Source organism: Lepidochelys olivacea (assembly GCF_965140295.1).
Source record: "Lepidochelys olivacea isolate rLepOli2 genome assembly, chromosome: 2".
Classification (NCBI taxonomy): domain Eukaryota; kingdom Metazoa; phylum Chordata; order Testudines; family Cheloniidae; genus Lepidochelys; species Lepidochelys olivacea.
In genome coordinates, this window is record NC_140412.1 from 236,230,405 (window position 1) to 236,255,432 (window position 25,028).

Consider the following 25,028-nt stretch of genomic DNA (forward strand, 5'->3'; position numbering starts at 1 on the left):
GCTTCACTATTCACTGTGTGACTCCTCCACCATGCCCAAGTCCAGCATAGTTTGGAGTTCAGCCTTGATGGTGTCCCACATCCTCCTGAGTAAAGGTCAAACAGTCTCTCTTACCATCCATTCAGGTTCCATCTGAATGTGATGGTATGTCCTGGAAGGACTGAAAATGCCTGGGGGAATGCTTGTATTAACAAGTCCAGATGAGTCTTTTGATATGCCCTTAGGCTCTCCCCCTTCTCGACAGAACTGATCCTTTCCATTGTCGGGATCTTGGTACCCAGCTCAGGGTCTGGGGTAAGGGGAGTGATTAAAAGGGCCTCCCTATCATGCCAGGCCTTCAGTAAATTGACATGATAGATTGAGTTTCTATCCTTTTCCCCGGATGCTGTATCACATAATCTAGGGGCCTACCTGATGCAGTACCTTGAAAGGCCCTTGCCATTGGGGTAATAACTTGGACGCAAACTTGACAACAGTAGGACTACTCAGTTGCCTGGCTTGAACATGTGTAGTCCCGCTCCTTGCTTGTAGGCTGCCTCCTCACATTGTTGGGCCTTCTGTAGGTTTTCGCAAGTGAAGGTCCTCAACCTTTTAATAAGCTCACGCAGCTGGAGGACATATTGCACCAAGTTTTCTGCCTCTGGTTCTCAGTTTTCCCACGACTCCTATAACAAATTGAGGATGCTTCTGCATTGCCACCACACAATATCTTGAAAGGGGAAAAGTCCATAGAGGGCAGGGTACTTCTGAGATGGCAAACAGTAGTGGGGGCAATAGTTCGTCCCATCATTTGGGGTTAGTGGTGACAAACTTCCTCAACATCTTTTTGAGGGTTTTGATGAAACGTTCCACCAAGTGGTCTATTTAGGGATGGAAGACTGATATTTTCAATTTCTCTATCTTCAAAAGCTTACACAGCTCTCGCATCAACTGGGATGTAAGGTTGGGCCCTTGATCTGTCAAGATTTCCCACAACAGGCCTACCCTGGCAAACACCTTCATCAGCTCACTGACTATTGTGCTCATGTTAATCGATCACAGGGGAATGGCTTCCAGGTAATGTGTTGCATACACCAATTACCACTAAAATATATTGATGGCCCACTGAACTATTTTTTAAGGGGCCAACTAGATCCAATCATATCCTATCAAAAGGGGTTTCCATTAGGAGCAGTGGAATGAGGGATGACCACCTGGACAGCTGGCAGTTCGGACAAGAAGCACAATAGTCCGCACATCTTGAAATGCTCTGCGCCAGCAAAAGTATCCTGTGAAGCAGTCAAAGGTTTTCTCCCTCCCGAAATGTCCTGCACAGGGGACCTCATGGGCCAACCCTAGTACCTCCCACTGATAAATGTTAGGGACTAGCAGCTGGACCCTGTTTTGCTTTTTGTGATAGAGCCATTCCCCTCATAGCTTGAAGTGGGGCCACTGTCTCTCCTTCTGGGGTCTACTACCTCCACATTGACTGTAGCTAATTTGTTGCATATCCACGAAAGGGTGGGATCTACCTGCTCTTCCCTCACAAAACTGGTGTCTCGGGCAAGGATATTGGCCCAGGCACTGTATGTCTCATCCTTGGGTGAGGGGTAAGAATGGGGTAACGGGCAAGAATGGGGTAAGGGGCAAGACCCCCAGTCTGAAGGTCCTTCATCAGGGTCTTCAAGTTCAATTACCCTAACCCACTCTACTTTTGTAGGGGCATGTCCTAGATTCCAAGGCTGGGGTTTTGCCTGTTCTGGCAAGATCTCGCTGAAGTGTTCCTAGTCTCTGCCTAGCATGACTGGATAGGACAGTGGTCAGTAACCTTCAGCATGTGGCCCATCAGGGTAATCCACTGGCGGGCCACAAGACATTTTGTTTACGTTGACCGTCTGCAGGCATGGTCCCCCACAGCTCCCAGTGGTAGTAGTTTGCCTTTCCCGGCCAATGGGAGCTGCAGGAAGCGGTGCAGGCCAGGAACCACCCCCCTGCAAATCCATGGATATCCGCTTCATATCTGCATCCGCGGATGTGGACCATTTTTGTGGACAGTGGATTGGATGCAGATCCAACTGTGCGGGACTCTACTCACCGGCGGTGCCTGGCCCGTGGCGCCTGATTCGGGCAGCGTGCTCGGAGCTGGTGGCCAGCAGCCAGTGGCTGGGCGGCAGGCCGGAGTCAGGGCTCTCCAGCAGCCACTTGCTGCGCTGCTTCCTGTTCAGCAGCTCAGGCCCCTGGGGCAGCACCAATGTCCCCACCATGGCCTGGCCCGCCTAGGAAGCACTGGCTGCGCTCCCAGCCTGCCAGCTCCTGGGCAGCAGGGCCTGCCCCCAGCTGCAGGGATTGGAGCAGGCGGGGCTCTGGCACCCCACCCCTCTACCCTGCTGTGATGCAACACGCATTGGTGCTGTCGTGTCATGTGCCGTTATTCGCGAGCCCCCAGGATCAACATGCGATGTGACGCCCCTTCCCCCCAGCCCCTGCCCCCACACTGCCCCTTGTCATCGAGACCCCACCCTTGCGCCACACCTTACCCCCGGTCCCTGCCCTCACACCCCCTCTTCCCTGCAAGACCCCACCCCTCCACTCACTCATCTCTGCTCCCTGTCCCCACCCCGCTAGCACTTGTGACACGGGTTGCTGTTGCAGGTGCGGATACACATAAAAGACGGATAGCGGATCGCGGGTCGATTCTGGTGGATGTGGAGCCACATTTTTGTATCTGCGCAGGGCTCTGAGCATAAGGGCTCCTCTTCCTGTTTCAGGAGCCACTCTACTTTCCCTTCTTGGGGCTTTCTCCCTTGCGGACTACAGCTTCCTCCTTTTAAAGCCCTTCTCCCTACCATTCATGATTGGCAGGGCTAGAGGGTCAGAGCAACCTTAGTACACAGACTCTCCTAGACCTCTTTCCGTTCAGTGAGGGGTTTATACACTGCATCACAGTCCCTCTGTGTAGTGTCTGATGCTTGTCTTTTCCTCCTGCACAGTCATCATGTAGGGCCTGATTTTTCACTGACTTGCACTTTGAGTAGCCAGCCATTTACTCCTCTGCAGTCTTGCCTTTCTGATTTGATAGCACTTTATACCCTCACTACACAGTTGTAAATGACTAGTCAAGGTGCAAAATTCTGGAGAATCAGGACTAGTATTTTTTTTAGCTGCTTTGGAGCCCAATGGAGGCTGCACAAGGATATGGCCTTGTAAATGGAGTTTCATAATAAAGGAGTTTCAATATGCACTACAATACACTGAAAAAGTTTAGGATTTTCATTTCTGCTTCACTAGAAATGGAGTTTTCATTGTATTATTTCTGAATTTGGCTCATACTGGAAGATATATTGTCAGCTGTTAGGTGATAGTCCTTGTAAAAATATGGCTCTTGGTAGTATGTACAGCAATGCCCATTCTACTTCAAATAATTTAAAATCTCAACCCTGTCATTAATACTATTACATACAACTCCCTCCAAAAAAAACCTACATTAAAAGAATGTTATGCAGCTTTCAGGGTCATGCACTCAACAGTTAGAAAATGCCAGAACTGATGTATCACAGTAGAGAACAATCTGCAACTCTGTACCCTCTTTTTGTCCTGGGGTGGAGCCCCACAATTCTCCCACTCTTAGACCAGGATCCTGGGGTTACAGCTCCTTGTGTATCTCCCACAATTACTCAGCAGGCCTGAGTGAGTTCAGCCTCTGCAATTCTTCCCTTAGGGAGCTTGTGACTAGAGTTTGTTGGAAGTTTCCTAACAAAAACGTTTAGCTTGAAAATGCCAATCTATGGATCCCAAAATGTTTCACAAAAACACGTGGAAACCTGCAGCACGGAGCCTGGAATTCCTGTGAGCCCCAGGTTCCAGCTCAGTCATTGCTACTCAGGCTTCAAGTAAGGATCCTGGCAGCTCTGAAAGCCTTGATAGCTCCAGCTCAATCCCTGACTGTCAGGGTTGAGGCACCAGGCACTGCAGCAAGGGAGCCTAAAAGCCCTGAGAGCCCCAACTTGAGCTGGGGTTTTCAGGGCTTCTGGACTCTCTGGTCCTGAACTGGACTCTTGGGCCAGCTGGCTCCAGTGGCTCTGGAAGTTGGGCAGCCTGGAGGGCCAGCTGGCCCAGGAGTTTGGAAGCTCTGGAACCCACAGCTCTGGGACAGTCTGTATGGTGGGGCTGCCCTGGAGCCACAAACCCTGGAAGTCATGGGATCTTCTTATATGTTTCTTCTGAGTTTCACTGCTGCCCGGTCTAGTCTCTTTAAGAACTGCCATTCAGGGATTACAGTGGTGAAGATGACATGAATCATGTCAATTTCACTTAGCTCTTTAGAATGTTCATAGTTGGTTATTATTTTGGCATGCTGCCAAAGGTTTGTTGACAATACAAGAGAAGGAGAAGGAGACTACTCAAAATCTTATATCTGATCCAAACCTGAACAACATTTCATGGTAAAAAGAAAAGGCACTTCTCTTGTCCTAGGGCTTTCTCCCTGATGAATTTCAAATGTCTACTGCAAACAATGGACTATTAGAAATTCTCAGAAAAAGTCAGATGCATCTTTTAAAATGAAAAGTGTTAGGCAACCCAAGTATAACTCCCCCTATAATTTAACAAAACATACCTTTTTATTAATGTATTTTGGGACAAGTCCTGAAGTTTCAAGGAGATATTTGTGTCCTTGTCTTGTGTCAACACAAATAGGTTGAGGCTTCTTAGCCACTCCCATGATAACATCTGCTGCATTTGTATTTATGAAATTCTTTTTACTTTGAATTCCCATAAGTGGGTGATCTGTCACATGTGGCACTGATGGTATTGTTAGTAACCTCTTTCTTCCTTCATCTCTTTTTCCTGTGGAATTAAGCATATGAACATCCTTATAGCTAGTATAAAGCAGTAAGTAATTTTCCAATGTCAGCATTCTCCAGTATCTCAAGTGGGAGAAACAACTAAAACTGAAAGAAAACACGTACAGAGTTATTCTTAAATGAAAATCAACTTTGTTAACAACATAAGAATGGCTTGGGGAACTACTGTAATGAAAAGCTACTTAAAGTTTGTTGGACCAAAAACCTACAGAAAATCTACATAGCTTCTGATCAGGTTTTACACTGTAAAATCCATTTAAAAGTACTATTGTGTAAGACTTGATCCATATTTTTTCTGCTAGCTGTAGGAGAATTATACTACTTAACTTATGTTTTACCGTCCTCAAAGAAATATTTTTAAAATATGTATAATATTTTATAAAATTAAACATGTGCATTACTTTACATGGAAGAGAAAAATTAAATGTTTATATTTACATATTTTAGCTCTCATTAATACGTTTTGTCTTTTTAAAAAATAAGTTACCCAAATGGTCTCATTTTGCTCTTCATTTAATCTACCTTCCTATCCGCTCTGTTCCTCTACCTGTTCCTAAACCCATGCAAATGCTTGCCTGATCCTCCTCTCTCCCTACGCATTCTGTTCATGCTTTTGGCTTCCTTCTCCCTTGAACATGCTGTCAAGTTGTCTCATTCCCTCTCTCACAGAAAGACCGCTGGCAGTTCTAGTCCTACTGGGAGCTTCAGTCACTGAAGGTAGCTTCTGTTTCCTCTCCTCCTCCTGTGTGACAGCAGCCCACTAGTGAAAGCTGTAGTGATGGCTCATCCTCTTTGTTTTCAGCTGCTTTTACAACTGCAGAGGCAGCTGGAAGCAAGGAGAAGAGGCAGTACCAACTAATCAACCAGCTCTCTGTGAGCCACCAGTAAGTGTTCAGTGGGCCACTAGTGGGCCACAGACCAGAGTTTGAGAACTAATAGAAGTATGTTTCTGTACAATGGATTATGTGGTAAAAGGCTAACAGTAAAAGTAGCTTTTGTAAAACTTTTGGGAGGTATTGTCATTCAAGAGAGTAGCTGTTTTATTAGTAATACCTTCAATTCTTGACATATTACATTTAGGCACTACAGCACATATAGTACATACCTTCTTTGTAATTCTGCTTCTTTGAACTGGTCATTACACAGGATTCTCACTCTTGGGTCTCATACATTTAGACAGAGACTGACTGGGAACTCTCAAAACTAAGGAGTTTTTGAGAGTTGCACCCTTAGCATACCCATTCACCAATGCCAACAGGTATAACACTCTTCTCCAGCAGCACGAGTGGCAGAACACAGTAGAGCACTCAACTGTCATTCCTTTTTGGAGCAAAAAGGTGAAACATTCAACTAAGTACATCCATACAGGCAAAATCCCTCAGAACTGAAAACCCCAAACACTGTTAGGAGGTGGAAGAGTGAGTAAAAATCCTGGGAGACTATATCAGTAAAGAAGCATAATTACAATGTAAGTGATTTCTCCTTCTTTAAAGATACCATCATCCAGGATTCTCACTCTCATAGTGCACATAGCTTGAGGGATTGTGCTTTCTACTAAAAGTTCACACACTGCATCCGGCAGTGATGAAAATATCAATCCATGTTATATAAACAACTAGTAAGGTTTCTTTCCATTCTTTCCTTTTTTTAAATAAGGGAAAGGAAGGATCAGGAACCTCCAAAGACCATCAGCCAAAAAACCAAAGATCTTCCAGACTGAATCCAATAAAAAGAAAATTTGCCAACCTAAACAAGGGGTAGCACAAAAGAAACAAATATCTAAACAGTGGGAGACTTTACACCTCTTTACTTCAGAGGTATAGGCCGAGGAAGCCAATGGAGGATTTACTGGTAGCAGAAGGATACAAGAAACATAAGCTACATAAACGCAAGCCAGAAGGGTCATGTAGCTACCTGCATTTGTCTACCTGCATCCCTGAGGTTCATAGCGAAAGATGTTTGCTCTACTTCTGATAGTGTAAGACAGGATGTGACCTTCTAAGTACCAGCTATCCAGATCATATTAATAAGAGATGGTAATAATTAGGGCCCTACCAAATTCATGGTCCATTTTGGTCAATTTCATGGTCATGGGATTTAAAAAAATATAAATTTCATGATTTCACATATTTAAATCCAAAATTTCATGGTGTTGTAACTATAAGGGTTTTGACCAAAAAGGGCGTTGGGCAGGGGTGGCAAGGTTATTGTAGGGAGGTCTTTGTATTGCCACCCTTACTCCTGTGCTGCTGCTGCCTTCGGAGCTGGGCAGCTGGAGAGCGGCAACTGCTAGCCAGGAGCCCAGCTCTGAACACCACTGACAAGAGCAGTGCAGAAGTAAGGATGGCATGGTACGGTATTGCTACCCTGATTTCTGCACTGCTGCCTTCAGAGTTGGGCCCTCAGCCAGCAGCTACCACTCCCCAGCTGCCCAGCTCTGGAGACAGCAGCACCGAAGTAAGGATAGCATGGTCTGGTATTGCCAATCTTACTTCCGTGTTGCCTTCAGAGCTGGGTGCCTAGCCAACAGCTGCCACTCTCCAGCCACCTAGCTTTGAAGGCAGTGCAGAAGTAAAGGTGGCAATACCATGACCCCCCTACAATAATCTTGCAAAGCCCCATAACTCTCCTTTGGATCAGGACCTCCTGTTTGAGAAATGCTGTTTTCACCCCTGAAATCTGTATAGTATAAAGGTAAAAGTACACAATACACCATATTTCATGGTCCATGAAGCATTTTTCACAGCCATTAATTTGGCAGGGCCCTAGTAATAGGCAATCCTTAGTCATGTTCTTTTTTAATAACAATACCCAAGAAACTGTTAGGAAAAAACAAGAGTTTGGATGGACTTCAACTGTCTCAAATCTGCTCTACACAGAACCCCAAGGATGTGTTGATGTCAAACTTTGGGAGAAGCATCTCACCAAGACCAGCACCCAGGCCTGGTGAAGCTTTGGCACTTATTAAACACTGAAAATTTAGACACATTCAAACTCTACTGGCTGTTTCACCTTTTATCTGTTGAGATATGTCACTAGACCTTGCTGTAGTCTTTCAGGGGGTCTCTGTTGCTCCCTGACCAGCTTTCTTTGGTTCGCCCCCACTCAGGACACTTTTTGGCTTCTGGCCTCTAATTCAGCCCAGTGGTCTGCTTCAGTCCCTATGGGCTGCATTTTTGAAGGCAGCATGGTAGAGGGGTGTGACCCCTTTATTGTTCCAGGCCTTTCTGACTCCTTTCCTTCTTTGAGCTCTCTCCTTTTACAGCAGGCCTTGTTTCTATTATTGGTTGCAGCTGAGTGCCTACCTCCACGATTGTCAGTTGTGGCAGCTGCATGGAGGTGTGGTGATGCTGCTTACCTGTAGGCAGGAGAAGCTCCCTCCCCGCCCCCCTTTTGCCTTTGTTCAGTATGGGGTTTGTAGACCCCATTACAAGGTACTTTCTATGTTCCCTACTGCTGTAGCAGCCAAGTGATTCCTAATAATTAATTTATTCTCATAATATTCTCAGTGGTAGAAGAGGACAGGACAAGGACTAATGGTCTCAAGTTGCAGTGGGGGAAGTTTAGGTTGGATATTAGGAAAAACTTTTTCACTGGGAGGGTGGTGAAACACTGGAATGCGTTACCTAGGGAGGTGGTAGAATCTCCTTCCTTATAAGTTTTTAAGGTCAGGCTTGACAAAGCCCTGGCTGGGATGATTTAATTGGGAATTGGTCCTACTTTGAGCAGGGGGTTGGACTAGATGACCTCCTGAGGTCCCTTCCGACCCTGATATTCTATGATTCTATGAACATGCCTGTGCTGAGTATCTACAACAGGGGTGGGCAAACCTTTTGGCTTAAGGACCACATCTGGGTATGGAAATTGTAAGGTGGGCCATGAATGCTCACAAAATTGGGGGTTGGGGTGGGGGTGAGGACTCTGGCTAGGGGTGTGGGCTCTGGAGTGGGGCCAGAAATGAGGAGTTCAGGTTGCGGGAGGGGGCTCCGGGCTGGAGGAGGGGTGCGGGTGTGGGGGTGAGGGCTCTGGCTAGAGGTGTGGGCTCTGGGGTGCAGGAGGGTGGGACTGAGGATTTCAGGTGGAGGGAGGGGGCTCAGGGCTGGGGAAGGGGTTGGGGCGCAGGACGGGGTTGGGGTGCAGGCTCCGAGCTGCACTTACCTCAAGCAGCTCCGGGAAGCAGCAGCATGTCCCCCCTCTGGCTCCTACATGGAGGCACAGCCAGGCAGCTCTGCATGCTGCCCCGTCTGCAGGCGCCACCCCTGAAGCTTCCATTGGCCCCATTTGCTGACCAATGGGAGCTGCAGGGGCAGCGCTTGGGGCAGGGGCAGTGTGCAGAGCCTCCTGGCTGCTCCTACATGTAGGAACCAGAGGGGGACGTGCCACCGCTTTGAGGAGCCATGTGGAGCAAGCCCCCAATCCCACTCTTCAGGCAGCAGCTCGAGGGCTGGATTAAAATGTCAGAAGGGCAAGATGCGGCCCATGGGCCGTAGTTTGCCCACCCCGATCTACAACTTGTACTGAAGTCAGTGGCAGCTGGAGGTCTTCCAACACCTCTGAAAATCAAGCCTTAAGTGACATGCCCAAAGTCACACTGAAAGTCTGTGGCAGAACCAGAAACTGAATCCAGATCTCCTGTGTCCCAGTCCAGGCCTTAACCAGAGGACTATCTTCCTCTCACTGCACAAATGAAAGCCATAGCCAATTTTCATAAATGAGGCTAAGTACCCTGGAACTATGAGTATCTTGAAAGTCCACAGGATAAGGAGTTATTATTGGGAGGTTTCTCAGCGTGTGAAACCCCATATTAACCACATACAGTGCTCTGGAAACAATGGTTTACCTTTCTTCTAGAATAAGATGGGGTGAAGTAGGTTTCCTATGAATGAAGGATTTAGTTTGTCTGAAGACCAGAATCAGACAAAAGAAGAAGGTGATCAAGGGGCTTGTGTGGCACCAAACCTTTCTTATAAATGCTTATGGAAGACTCCTACCAATAAACCCAAATTTGAGACACCTACTCAGAAAAAAAAATGTTTCCAGAACTCTACTCTATTAGGACACTGTTCCTGGGCTGGGATGTTGCCAACATCCCAGGCCCAACCCAGACCCCTGGTCTGAAATGACTAATTGACACAAATAGAAGGGTCCAAAATCATACTGGTCTAGAATAGTATGGGATTATGCCTGTCTCTGCAGAGCTAAGTTAGGACTATTTTTACCAGACATGCTGATGAACAGGCATGTATGAGCCTCTCTCTCCAAAGGACAGAGAAACAATGGGTTGTTCGTGTGCTCTTTTAACCTTGCCATTAGCAGAAAATCAATAGTTCACTGTTCTGATAAGTGATGAAAAAATTCACCTCTAGTGTTTCCACCAGAGAAAATTCCCTGCTCCAGCGATCACTCAGGAGGATCTATTATGGTTTGACTTAAGTCTGTCTACAATCATATTCTCCTTCCCCAGCCAAGAATTTAATATGGGACAGAGCCCATTCCTACATGTGTAGAAGGCCGACAGAGAAGGCATGAATCATTGCTTCCCTGTTTGTTTATACACATATGATGATCTGACTGTCCATTTAAATCAGGACCTTTTGGGACACCACGTCTCAGAAGACTCCTAGTACATGCACCCTCATCTTCAGAACAATGACATGGAGTTGCTGTTCCTGGAGTCCTCTAGCTCTTCAGCCAGGAACTGAGTTTGGCACAAATAGTCAAAATCAGTGCAAGCCCAGAAGTATAGATGGAGGCAATTATGGACCCAACTGTCCACAAGGAAGTACTAAGTGACCATGCTCTATTAAGAAGGACAATATCTCATTGCATCTGCAGGCAAATGAAGGGCTTAACTGCCTGTGTCTGTAGAAAGCCCTATCTCCCACTGCTCACTTTTTCATTAAAAGTAGTGAACCAGGACTCCAAAGGAAGCCCTGATACACCAGACAATAACAGAAATGACAGAGCTAATGGCTAAAGTGCTGTGATCCAATGCAGACAACTGAACCACTGCTGCCTTAGGATGGAACCAAAGTGCCATGCCTCAAAGGAGGTGCCTAAGCACCATAATCTTTAAACGGCTATATCTACAATTTGAGCTCGGGGTGAACACCAGCTCTAGGAGACATACTTGCACTAGCTCTCATTGAGTTGCCGTGCTAAAACTAGAATGTTTTTGCTGCGGCAACGCAAGTGGCAGGAGGGGCTATCTTCCCTGAGTGCAAGCCAGTCAGAGATCTTAGGTATGTACTTGGGGCAGAAAGTCCTCCTGCTGCTCATGCTCCTGGGGCTTCACTCTATTTTTAGCACATTAGCTCAATGAAAGCTAGCACAAGTATATCTCCTTGATCTGCGAATCATACCCTCAGCTTGCAGACACACCCTAAGGTATAAATACACTGGTGCCTAACAAAGATGCTGAGAAATTCTGAGGCCATGACATATCAATCCCAGGGAATCCTTCACTGCAGCACTGAAATACTGTCATACCCAGGGTGTAGGCGATTGGACCTAGTGGTTGGAACAGGAGTCTAGCCTACTGATCGGAGCAAAATCAGAGGGCAGGAGATGAGCCATTCGTCAAAGCCAAGAGTCAGGAGTTCTGAGGAAGGTAGGGACCAGGGCTGGAGCAGGAGCAAGGGCTGGTAAAGGAAGCAGGTCTGGCACAGATGCAGATGTGAAACATGCTAAACAGCCTCAGCGCTGTTATTGCTACAAAGGCTTAAATGGTGAGCTGTTGACCCTTCTGTCCAATCAGGGAACAGTCACTTGGTGAGGGTTTATTGGACCCAGTGAAGCTCATTGGCAACCACACCCTGAGCCAGATGAGTTCTTGACAAATACTGAGCCTCAGTGAGGGTTTTGTTGTGTTGTGGTTATTCAGGAGCACTGATACACAGACACCCCAAAGAGATACCAAAGCATTTGGACCCCTATGGAGCCCTGAAGCACCAAACTCAAATAGGGGGACAGTGACTGTTCTGAGGTTAAAAGAAAAGGAGAACTTGTGGCACCTTAGAGACTAACGAATTTATTTGAGCATAAGCTTTCGTGAGCTACAGCTCACTTCATCAGATGCATGCAGTGGAAAATACAGTGGGAAGATTTTATATACACAGAGAACATGAAACAATGGGTGTTACCATACACACTGTAATTAGAGTGATCAGGTAAGGTGAGCTATTACCAGCAGAAGAGGAAAAAAACTTTTTGTAGTGATAAACAAGGTGGGCCATTTTCAGCAGTTGACAAGAATGTGTGAGGAACAGTAGGGGGAGAAAATAAACATGGGGAAATAGTTTTACTTTGTGTAATGACACATCCACTCCCAGTCTTTATTAAAGCCGAATGGAATGGTGTCCAGTTTGCAAATTAATTCCACTTCAGCAGTCTGTTTCTGAAGTTTTTTTGTTGAAGAATTGCCACTTTTAGGTCTGTAATCGAGTGACCAGAGAGATTGAAGTGTTCTCCGATTGGTTTTTGAATGTTATAATTCTTGACGTCTGATTTGTGTCCATTTATTCTTTTATGTAGAGACTGTCCGGTTTGGCCAATGTACATGACAGAGGGGCATTGCTGGAACATGATGGCATATATCACATTGGTAGATGTGCAGGTGAATGAGCATCTGATAGTGTGGCTGATGTGATTAGGCCCTATGATGGTGTCCCCTGAATAGATATGTGCACACAGTTGGCAATGGGCTTTGTTGCAAGGATAGGTTCCTGGGTTAGTGGTTCTGTTGTGTGATGTGTGGTTGCTGGAGAGTATTTGCTTCAGGTTGGGGGGTTGTCTGTAAGCAAGGACTGTCCCGTCTCCCAAGATCTGTGAGAGCGATGGGTCGTCCTTCAGGATAGGTTGTAGATCCTTGAAGATGCGTTGGAGAGGTTTTAGTTGGGGGCTGAAGGTGATGGCTAGTGGCGTTCTGTTATTTTCTTGTTGGGCCTGTCCTGTAGTAGGTGACTTCTGGGTATTCTTCTGGCTCTGTCAATCTGTTTCGTCACTTCAGCAGGTGGGTATTGTAGTTGTAAGAACGCTTGATAGAGATCTTGTAGGTGTTCGTCTCTGTCTGAGGGGTTGGAGAAAATGCGGTTGTATCATAGAGCTTGGCTGTAGACAATGGATCGTGTGGTGTGGTTTGGATGAAAGCTGGAGGCATATAGGTAGGCATAGTGGTCAGCAGGTTTCCGGTATAGGGTGGTGTCAAAAATATAAAGGGAAGGGTAAACCCCTTTGAAATCCCTCCTAGCCAGGGGAAAGCTCCTCTCACCTGTAAAGGGTTAAGAAGCTAAAGGTAACCTCGCTGGCACCTGACCAAAATGACCAATGAGGAGACAAGATACTTTCAAAAGCTGGGAGGAGGGAGAGAAACAAAGGGTCTGTGTGTCTGTCTTATGCTGGTTTTCTGCCGGGGATAGACCAGGAATGGAGTCTTAGAACTTTTAGTAAGTAATCTAGCTAGGCATGTGTTAGATTATGATTTCTTTAAATGGCTGAGAAAAGAATTGTGCTGAATAGAATAACTAATTCTGTCTGTGTATCTTTTTTGTAACTTAAGGTTTTGCCTAGAGGGGTTCTCTATGTTTTTGAATCTAATTACCCTGTAAGATATCTACCATCCTGATTTTACAGGGGGGATTTCTTTATTTCTATTTACTTCTATTTTTATTAAAAGTCTTCTTGTAAGAAAACTCAATGCTTTTTCATTGTTCTCAGATCCAAGGGTTTGGGTCTGTGGTCACCTATGCAAATTGGTGAGGCTTTTTATCCAACATTTCCCAGGAAAGGCGGGGGGGGGGGGTGCAAGTGTTGGGAGGATTGTTCATTGTTCTTAAGATCCAAGGGTCTGGGTCTGTAGTCACCTAGGCAAATTGGTGAGGCTTTTTACCAAACCTTGTCCAGGAAGTGGGGTGCAAGGTTTTGGGAAGTATTTGGGGGGAAAGACGCGTCCAAACAGCTCTTCCCCAGTAACCAGTATTAGTTTGGTGGTGGTAGCGGCCAATCCAAGGACAACGGGTGGAATATTTTGTACCTTGGGGAAGTTTTGACCTAAGCTGGTAAAGATAAGCTTAGGAGGTTTTTCATGCAGGTCTCCACATCTGTACCCTAGAGTTCAGAGTGGGGGAGGAACCTTGACAGGTGGTGTTTATGTGACCATCACTTATTAGCACCGTAGTGGATCTCTTGTGTGGACTGGTCCAGGCTGAGGTTGATGGTGGGATGGAAATTGTTGAAATCATGGTGGAATTCCTTAAGGGCTTCTTTTCTATGGGTCCAGATGATGAAGATGTCATCAATGTAGCGCAAGTAGAGTAGGGGCATTAGGGGACGAGAGCTGAGGAAGTGTTGTTCTAAGTCAGCCATAAAAATGTTGGCATACTGTGGGGCCATGCGGGTACCCATACCAGTGCCGCTGATTGGAAGGTATACATTGTCCCCAAATGTGAAATAGTTATGGGTGAGGACAAAGTCACAAAGTTCAGCCACCAGGTTTGCCGTGACATTATCGGGGATACTGTTCCTGACGGCTTGTAGTCCATCTTTGTGTGGAATGTTGGTGTAGAGGGCTTCTACATCCATAGTCGCTAGGATGGTGTTTTCAGGAAGATCACTGATGGATTGTAGTTTCCTCAGGAAGTCAGTGGTGTCTCAAAGATAGCTAGGAGTGCTGGTAGCATAGGGCCTGAGGAGGGAGTCTACATAGCCGGACAATCCTGATGTCAGGGTGCCTGAGATGTCTGAGATGATGGGGCGTCCAGGATTTCCAGGTTTATGGATATTGGGTAGCAGACAGAATACCCCTGCTTGGAGTTCTAGGGGTGTGTCTGTGCGGATTTGTTCTTCTGCTTTTTCAGGGAGTTTCTTGAGCAGATGGTGTAGTTTCTTTTGGTAACCCTCAGTGGAATCAGAGGGTAATGGCTTGTAGTATGTGGTGTTGGAGAGCTGCCTAGCAGCCTCTTGTTCATATTCCAACCTATTCATAATGACAACAGCACCTCCTTTGTCAGCCTTTTTGATTATGATGTCAGAGTTGTTTCTGAGGCTTTGCATGGCATTGTGTTCTGTACGGCTGAGGTAATGGGGCAAGTGATGCTGCTTTTCCACAATTTCGGCCCGTGCACATCGGCGGAAGCACTCTATGTAGAAGTCCAGTCTGTTGTTTCGACCTTCAGGAGGAGTCCACCCAGAATCCTTCTTTTTGTAGTGCTGGTAGGAATGTCTCTGTTAGTATGATGTTCAGAGGTGTGTTGGAAATATTCCTTGAGTCGGAGACATCGAAAATAGGATTCTAGGTCTCCACAGAACTGTATCATGTTCGTGGGGGTGGAGGGGCAGAAGGAGAGACCCCGAGATAGGACAGTTCTTCTGCGGGGCTAAGAGTATAGCTGGATAGATAAACAATATTGCTGGGTAGGTTAAGGGAACCACTGTTGTGGCCCCTTGTGGCATGAGGTTATGATTCAACATGTTTTCATAGGGCATTGAAGTGTCAAGTCTCAGTAAGATAGGTGCACTGGAGCTATTCTGAAGTGCTTAAACAATAAGAGATCCCAGTCATGCTGAAGTGCTATTCCTTAAAAAAGGCATTAGGGCCTACCCCGAAGTACAGGTATACCTACACCTGTTCTAAGGCCTATCCTGAGGCATCACTGTGCCAAAATGCCAAGGTCCTGAGTTCTGAGGCATGATATACTGAACTTGGTCAGGTGCTGTTGCAGTGAGCTCCAACATTCCAATATGCTGAACTCTGATGCACACCACACTCTACTAAAGCTGTGCCAAGTTTTATTCTGAGGCTTCACAGTTGGTCGCTGCATTGAAGTCATTTCCAGATGCCTTGAGGTCACCAGTGCCTATTCTGAGGCTTTGAGGGCCAAACTTCTGAGTCATCAAACTCCGAAGCTGCATTTCCAGCCCCAAAGCTATTTTCAATGCCCAAGTTGCTCCTAGGCTCCAGGTAGGTCCAGATTCTGGGCTTCCATGTTGCTCACAGACACAATTGTTTACTGTACACTGAACCTTTAAACTTCTCAAGGCTTAAGGACACATCCAGAGACCTCACAATGCCACAGCAAATTCTGACAGTGACACACTTACAGCAGTCTGGCTGCACTGAGAATGATGTCTCTGCAGATTAACTGCCCTGGCACAACTGGTCAGGAGAGTGGAGACTAAAATTGCCATATCCCTTTAACAAGGATAGGGGTGCATGTACAAAGCCAGAGTGCTGGCAAAAAAAACCAACAAAAAAACTAAAACCCTCTCAAAGTTGAATATCCCACTTACTGATGGCTTTGTGGGATGCAACCCTCCAAAACTTTTCTGCTTTGCGTATTCCAAGACAGTCTCACACTACAGGTTGAGATCCAAGAGCAAGTATCAAAGAGTGAAAATCCCGTGGTGATAGTATCCCTAAGAAAATCATACATACTTTCCCCAGATCTCTTCAAGTTTTAAAATCATTGGGTTGAGACAACTTCAATATGTAATTTCCTTGCTCTTGTGAATAATTGTTTTTAACTTTCTAATTTGTATTATTTGATTTTAAATATTTATATTAATGACCAAGTTATAAAAAGACTGATGTATAATCTAAATTAAATATTTACATAAAACACATCAACCTTAAAATCACACTTGTTAGAATTTTTTAACCTACTAGTGTTACAACTAATATCTCAGATTATTGTTACAACTAATATCTCAGATTACTAAAAGAAAAGGAGTACTTGTGGCACCTTAGAGACTAACCAATTTATTTGAGCATGAGCTTTCGTGAGCTACAGCTCACTTCATCAGATGCATGCCGTGGAAACTGCAGCAGACTTTATATATACACAGAGAATATGAAAAAATACCTCCTCCCACCCCATTGTCCAGCTGGTAATAGCTTATCTAAAGTGATAATCAGGTGGGCCATTTCCAGCACAAATCCAGGTTTTCTCACCCTCCACCCCCCCACACAAATTCACTCTCCTGCTGGTGATAGCCCATCCAAAGTGACAACTCTTTACACAATGTGCATGATAATAAAGTTGGGCCATTTCCTGCACAAATCCAGGTTCTCTCACCCCCTCACCCCCCTCCCAAAAACCACACACACAAACTCACTCTCCTGCTGGTAATAGCTCATCCAAACTGACCACTCTCCAAGTTTAAATCCAAGTTAAACCAGAACATCTGTGGGGGGGGTAGGAAAAAACAAGAGGAAATAGGCTACCTTGCATAATGACTTAGCCACTCCCAGTCTCTATTTAAGCCTAAATTAATAGTATCCAATTTGCAAATGAATTCCAATTCAGCAGTTTCTCGCTGGAGTCTGGATTTGAAGTTTTTTTGTTTTAAGATAGCGACCTTCATGTCTGTGATTGCGTGACCAGAGAGATTGAAGTGTTCTCCGACTGGTTTATGAATGTTATAATTCTTGACATCTGATTTGTGTCCATTTATTCTTTTACGTAGAGACTGTCCAGTTTGACCAATGTACATGGCAGAGGGGCATTGCTGGCACATGATGGCATATATCACATTGGTGGATGTGCAGGTGAACGAGCCTCTGATAGTGTGGCTGATGTTATTAGGCCCTGTGATGGTGTCCCCTGAATAGATATGTGGGCACAATTGGCAACGGGCTTTGTTGCAAGGATAAGTTCCTGGGTTAGTGGTTCTGTTGTGTGGTATGTGGTTGTTGGTGAGTATTTGCTTCAGGTTGCAGGGCTGTCTGTAGGCAAGGACTGGCCTGTCTCCCAAGATTTGTGAGAGTGTTGGGTCATCCTTTAGGATAGGTTGTAGATCCTTAATAATGCGTTGGAGGGGTTTTAGTTGGGGGCTGAAGGTGACGGCTAGTGGCGTTCTGTTATTTTCTTTGTTAGGCCTGTCCTGTAGTAGGTAACTTCTGGGAATTCTTCTGGCTCTATCAATCTGTTTCTTTACTTCTGCAGGTGGGTATTGTAGTTGTAAGAAAGCTTGACAGAGATCTTGTAGGTGTTTGTCTCTGTCTGAGGGGTTGGAGCAAATGCGGTTGTATCGCAGAGCTTGGCTGTAGATGATGGATCGTGTGGTGTGGTCAGGGTGAAAGCTGGAGGCATGCAGGTAGGAATAGCGGTCAGTAGGTTTCCGGTATAGGGTGGTGTTTATGTGACCATTGTTTATTAGCACTGTAGTGTCCAGGAAGTGGATCTCTTGTGTGGACTGGACCAGGCTGAGGTTGGTGGTGGGATGGAAATTGTTGAAATCATGGTGGAATTCCTCAAGGGCTTCTTTTCCATGGGTCCAGATGATGAAGATGTCATCAATATAGCGCAAGTAGAGTAGGGGCTTTAGGGGACGAGAGCTGAGGAAGCGTTGTTCTAAATCAGCCATAAAAATGTTGGCATACTGTGGGGCCATGCGGGTACCCATAGCAGTGCCGCTGATCTGAAGGTATACATTGTCCCCAAATGTGAAATAGTTATGGGTAAGGACAAAGTCACAAAGTTCAGCCACCAGGTTAGCCGTGACATTATCGGGGATAGTGTTCCTGACGGCTTGTAGTCCATCTTTGTGTGGAATGTTGGTGTAGAGGGCTTCTACATCCATAGTGGCCAGGATGGTGTTATCAGGAAGATCACCGATGGATTGAAGTTTCCTTAGGAAGTCAGTGGTGTCTCGAAGGTAGCTGGGAGTGCTGGTAGCGTAGGGCCTGAGGAGGGAGTCTACATAGCCAGACAATCCTGCTGTCAGGGTGCCAATGCCTGAGATGATGGGGCGTCCAGGATTTCCAGGTTTATGGATCTTGGGTAGTAGATAGAATATCCCAGGTCGGGGTTCCAGGGGTGTGTCTGTGCGGATTTGATCTTGTGCTTTTTCAGGAAGTTTCTTGAGCAAATGCTGTAGTTGCTTTTGGTAACTCTCAGTGGGATCATAGGGTAATGGCTTGTAGAAACTCGTGTTGGAGAGCTGCCGAGCAGCCTCTTGTTCATATTCCGACCTATTCATGATGACAACAGCACCTGCTTTGTCAGCCTTTTTGATTATGATGTCAGAGTTGTTTCTGAGGCTGTGGATGGCATTGTGTTCTGCACGGCTGAGGTTATGGGGCAAGTGATGCTGCTTTTCCACAATTTCAGCCCGTGCACGTCGGCGGAAGCACTCTATGTAGAAGTCCAGTCTGCTGTTTCTACCTTCAGGAGGAGTCCACCTAGAATCCCTCTTTCTGTAGTGTTGGTAGGGAGGTCTCTGTGGATTAGTATGTTGTTCAGAGGTATTTTGGAAATATTCCTTGAGTCGGAGACGTCGAAAATAGGATTCTAGGTCACCACAGAACTGTATCATGTTCGTGGGGGTGGAGGGGCAGAAGGAAAGGCCCCGAGATAGAACAGCTGCTTCTGCTGGGCTGAGAGTATAGTTGGATAGGTTAACAATATTGCTAGGTGGGTTGAGGGAACCATTGCTGTGGCCCCTTGTAGCATGTAGTAGTTTAGAAAGTTTAGTGTCCTTTTTCTTTTGTAGAGAAGCAAAGTGTGCGTTGTAAATGGCTTGTCTAGTTTTAGTAAAATCCAGCCACGAGGAAGTTTGTGTGGAAGGTTGGTTTTTTATGAGAGTATCCATTTTTGAGAGCTCATTCTTAATCTTTCCCTGTTTGCTGTAGAGGATGTTGATCAGGTGATTCCGCAGTTTCTTTGAGAGCGTGTGGCACAAGCTGTCAGCATAGTCTGTGTGGTATGTAGATTGTAATGGATTTTTTACCTTCAGTCCTTTTGGTACGATGTCCATCTGTTTGCATTTGGAAAGGAAGATGATGTCTGTCTGTATCTGTACAAGTTTTTTCATGCAGTTGATAGATTTCCACTCCATACGGCTAAATGCAGCGCCTTGCATAATGACAGGTTTCAGAGTAACAGCCGTGTTAGTCTGTATTCGCAAAAAGAAAAGGAGTACTTGTGGCACCTTAGAGACTAACCAATTTATTTGAGCATTACCAGCTGGACAATGGGGTGGGAGGAGGTATTTTTTCATATTCTCTGTGTATATATAAAGTCTGCTGCAGTTTCCACGGCATGCATCTGATGAAGTGAGCTGTAGCTCATGAAAGCTCATTCTCAAATAAATTGGTTAGTCTCTAAGGTGCCACAAGTACTCCTTTTCTTTTTGCGAATACAGACTAACACGGCTGTTACTCTGAAACATCTCAGATTACTGTAACCAAAAGAGATTAATTATTTTTCTATTTTCAGTTTGCTTTGTGCATTTGATAGTGCTCTTTATATAATCATTTGTACTGTTTTCCAGTCAGCCAGTTAGTCATTTTCTCTTGTTGTTTGTAAATGACTTTTACATAGCAAAAGAAGGGAGAAAAACATTTTTAAAAGAACAATGATTATTAAACCGCAAATACTGGCGAGAACACAAGGACACTCATAGTATATAGAACTATTTTAAACTTTATAAATATGACTAGATTTCAGGTTGATGGGTTCACTTTCAATACTGATACAAATCCTAAAAATACAAGAAACATATGCTACTTTTCACATATTTATGCCAAAAACATACTGTGTGGGAGCTTCGGTTCCTTTGAATGTTTCTGAAGAAAGTTTTTTGGAGATGGTACTTCAATTTTTGGTGGTCCCATAGTTTTCCATGGAGCTCTATTTTCTTCTATTTCATGTTTCACAGATGCTCTAAATGTCGATATATATCTTTAATGTTAAAAAAATAACCAGAAAGTAGTTAAAAGTCAGAAAGTACTATATGTATATATTGCACTCTTTGTCTATAGCTAATATTCAAATAAATTCTGTAGCGCCACAAAAATACTTTGGGTACTGAATACAAAAAGTAAGACATTATAGCAACATTTTTGTGAGATTAAGGCATAATTTTCATTGCACACATTGCTTGGTCTTCTTTTTAAATCATCTGCATCTTAAAATAACATTTTCTTGTGGGTCTTCAATCCAGTATGATTAGCAAATCAACTTCATTATACTTTGTTCAAAGATCATTCAAAATATGCATATAGTGTTTCTGAATGAAGACTTACACTACATTCATAGACCTTTCCAGAGTTAGTATATACAGTATAGGGAGAGAGCAAGCCACAATATACAATACATACTTTACATAGCATTTCTCCAAAAAAGGCAGCTTCTGCCAATGGACAGAGCAAAGAACCACATTATTAGTTATTATTATTAATAATTATTAGTATTGGTATTACTGTAGCACCTAGGAGCCCTAGGCATAGACCAGAACCCCACTGTGCTAGGCACTGTACACGTTTTTAGATGATATTGAAATCACTTATATTGAGGCCAAAAACTTACTATTTTTCAAAAATGGATAAGACATTTATATTGACTATGATAGCATCCATAGTTACATTAGATAAGCTAAAATTATATTATAAAGGTATACACAGCCTCATGCTTCAGAACATATGTTAACCACCTACTGATGGGGGTTGTGTAGAAACCTCTCCTATGGGTGTGTTATTTTGTAATTGCCCCCTGGCTGCAGGGTTTCTTTCACCATCATCTGAAGGATCTGGTACTGGCTAATGTCAGAGTCTAGACTAAAAGGACCATTGGTTGGAGCCAGTACAGCAAGTTCTATGTTTCAATATCATACACAGTAACTCCTCACTCAAAGTCATCCCGGTTAACGTTGTTTCGTTATTACGTTGCTGATCAATTAGGAAACATGCTCGTTTAAAGCTGCGCAAAGCTCCCTTATAATGTTGTTTGGCAGCTGCCTGCTTTGTCCACTGCTTGCAGGAAGAGCAGCCCGTTGCAGCCAGGTGGTGGGGGCTTGGAACCAGGGTGGACTGGCAGCCCCCCATCAGCTCCCCGCTCCCATAAGTTCCCTGTGCATAGCTGCCCAGGAGGCTATGAATTGCCTGCAGTTCAGCTGTACCTCCCCCCACTGCCATGTGCTGCTCCTGCCCTCTGCCTTGCAGCTGCTCCCAGGAGCCTCCTGCTTGCTGTGCGGGGGAGTGGGGAAAGAGGGGAGCTAATGTCAGGGTGTCCCCCTTCCCCCTGCTCCTGCCCCCCGCTTACCCCTTCTCCATATAGAGCAGGGTGGGGACATCACAGGGCTCAGGAAGGAGAGAGCTTGCTGGCCGCAGCTGCTGTCTCAACTTGCTGATCTACTTAACAGGGCAGTGTACAGAGAGTGGGGTCAGCGTACTTAAAGGGGCAATGCGCATCTCTCTCTCTCTTCCACACACAGGGTGTGTGTCTCTGTCTCTGTCTGCCATGCTGTCTCCCCTCTCTCCATTCATGCTGCCTTGTACAGTGTGAGGCTACATTAACAATGTGTTAACCCTTGAGGGCTCAGCCGAATGCTAGTTCATCATTTAGCAGTAAGGCATTCCCTGGGAAATATCCCACCCTCTTCCACCCTCTAATTTCACCACCTCAACCAAGCTTCACAATCATCATTGCTGTGTACAGTATTAAATTGTTTGTTTAAAACTTATACTGTTTGTGTATATATATATATATAGCTTTTTGTCTGGTGAAAAAAATTTCCCTGGAACCTAACCCCCACATTTACATTAATTCTTATGGGAAAATTGTATTTGCTTAACATCGCTTTGCTTAAACTCGGATTTTTCAGGAACATAACTACATTATGTTATGTTACATAACTACATTAAGCAAGGAGTTACTGGACTTCTTATATGGCATAGGGCTGATCCTGAACGACTGAAATCAATGGCAATTTTGTCATTGGCTTCAGTGAGTGCAGATTTAGATCTAAGGCATGAAAGAATATATACTATATGTCCATAATTCTGGACATGATATTTATAATGCAATAAGGTTATTCTCCTTGAGAATGGCACCCTAACTTAGTTTGTCCAAAGGGATGCTTACTTGTGTGACAAAACCTAAAAGGAACGATAACAACAACAAAAAAAGACTAATGGATTTATTGGCACATCTATCTGTTCTCAAGATACGGATCTCTTATGGTATCAAATTGTAGTACCCACAAACTGTTTTTTGTTAATAATAATACATAATAATAACATTAAGATTAAAACTGGAATGTCTCAGACAAAGTCACAGAATGAACTGTGCAGTCCTCTCAAATGGCTAAACCCTAAGCTGTTACCCAACAATCTGTGATGCATTTTCAAGTACGGTAAAGGCAAAAAAAGACAATATATATAGTACAACTTAGTTAACCAAAAAGAACAGAAGGAATTACTTTGGTTAAACAAGTTCAGCTGAATGGGAGTCACGGTAGCAGCATTAATGAAAATGTGCACAGAAGGAAAAGTGTTGCAAGTGTCAGACAGATCATTTATTTTTATTACAGTCTTTAGATGTGGGTGATCTAAAAGACAGGGAATCACCCAGGTTAACAGGGAGACTGGGATTCAAGAGATTTCAAATAAATAGTACTGTACTGTACTATTTTGTTTTGCCTGAAAAATACTTTGATTGTGTGACTTACGGGTGGAATCCTGTACAGCTGTCTTCTAGGTACAACCAGATCATGAATAAAAGTGTATGGATAGAACAGGTTGCAACTACCATGGCTCAGAGCTTGTAAAACCAGAGACAGTGGTGTTAGAATTAAGGTGAATTTCCACTTCCTTCCTGTAGTGGTCCCCTATGTTTTTGATCAAGTAAATAAGAAATGCCTAGCATTTCTCTAAGTTGATGACAGGATTTTTCAGAATTGTTGGGTTTTTCATTTGAGAATCTGCTTTCCTTCTTCAATCATGCAAGCTAAGCTACTGAGATCCAGACATTGAGGTTACGGTCTCTGACCTTTGGGTAGGAGATAGAGCTTCCTTCTCATACAATTTAAAAACTGGAGAACAAAAAAGAAATGCAGATCTTTTGACATGAAGGAGGAGAAGGGTCTTAGGATAGCTTCTCTCCTTGACTATTCTTATACCATGTCATTGGATTTCCCTCTCTTTCTTCCCAAACGTGAATTAGACAAGTCCCTTTTAGTGTGCTAAATGTTTTGTGTAACTTACAAGACAAAGTGAAGGAAATGATTTTTCAGTTATGGAGGATGCAGACAATGGCCTATTGAGGGTAGTGATGCAACAGAATGTAAATTAAAAGCTCCTCAGGGCAGGAAACACCTTCCTCTCTATTTTGTATAATGCCAAGAGCATTGTTGGTATACATTAAATAATAAATAATGAAAAATGAATGGGCCTGCAACATGCTCCATTTTTCATATATTAATGGTGTAGAACCCAGGAATGTGACAAATTAGCAATGTGGACCCCTTAGTTGGGCAAAGAATGGACATGTTTGTCCTGGTAACTCATTAACACTTCCATTTATTTTATAAAAGGAGCGCACAAAAGGTTGTATTAAATTTGGTTTGTTTTTATATAATAATGGTTAGTAACAAGCCATAGCAAGTGTGTTATCTGGATATATATTTACAGCTTCGCCATATCAGTTCCCCATGTGAGCTAATATTCCCCATGTGAGCTAATAAAAACTGGAGTGTATTAGACAAAATCACAGAACAAACTGATTTTTTCTTACCCACGTACCTTGGTAGTTTGATAGGCTTCTCCTCCACCCGGGGTAGGAGATTATATATGCTCTCTTGGGCACACAGCGCTGTCATCCTTGACCTGATGGGGCACATGGGGATAATACATTTACACTGTATGAACTGTTGAGGAATCTCAGTTCCTCTTTATCTGCCTCCCTTTCTCCCTCTGTTTTTTTCATCCCCCACACTACTCCCTCCTTTTCCACCATTCTCATTCTTTCCAGCCCTTCTCTCTTCCTCTGCTCCCTCCTTTCTCTCCTACGACCCTCTCCCACACCATCTCTTCATTCCTCCTCCTCTCCAGCACACTATTCCCTCTCTCCCGCTCATTCCCCTCCTATCCACATCACCCCCGCTTCCCCCCAACCCGTCCCCGTGGCTCCCTCCTTCCCTCACCCTGCTCCGCTTGGTTTCGGCTCAGAGAAGATGCTGCTGCTGCTGCTTCTAGGGATTTGCCTACTGTTGTCTCTTCAGTTGCTATGGGAAACTATTGCTTAGTAACGCCTTTGTGTGGAGGGGTGGGGCTATTTGTGACCTCATTTCCGTCTCTCTGAGCCCGCCAGCAAGTTAGGGACGGTACTCAACACTAAGAATGGGAAGATGGATGCTGCGCAAGCGCACTATGCTGAGCAGGGTGGGAGTGCCCCGGTGGCTGCGCAGGCG

At 44.7% G+C, this 25,028-nt stretch overlaps 1 protein-coding gene across 1 annotated transcript in view; it reads right to left on the reverse strand.

The window, feature by feature from the left end:
* The window catches only part of ENKUR (enkurin, TRPC channel interacting protein), a 32,665-nt gene extending 7,769 nt beyond the window's left edge, over positions 1-24,896 (reverse strand). The window contains exons 1-4 of the mRNA XM_084621247.1: positions 24,762-24,896; positions 24,361-24,444; positions 20,376-20,521; positions 4,595-4,824 (exon numbers count right to left, since the gene is read on the reverse strand). Of these exons, the coding sequence (XP_084477373.1) occupies positions 4,595-4,824; positions 20,376-20,521; positions 24,361-24,437 (453 nt within the window). The 5' untranslated portion in view covers positions 24,438-24,444; positions 24,762-24,896. The remainder of the gene's footprint in view (positions 1-4,594; positions 4,825-20,375; positions 20,522-24,360; positions 24,445-24,761) is intronic.
* Between the last annotated feature and the right edge of the window lie 132 nt (positions 24,897-25,028).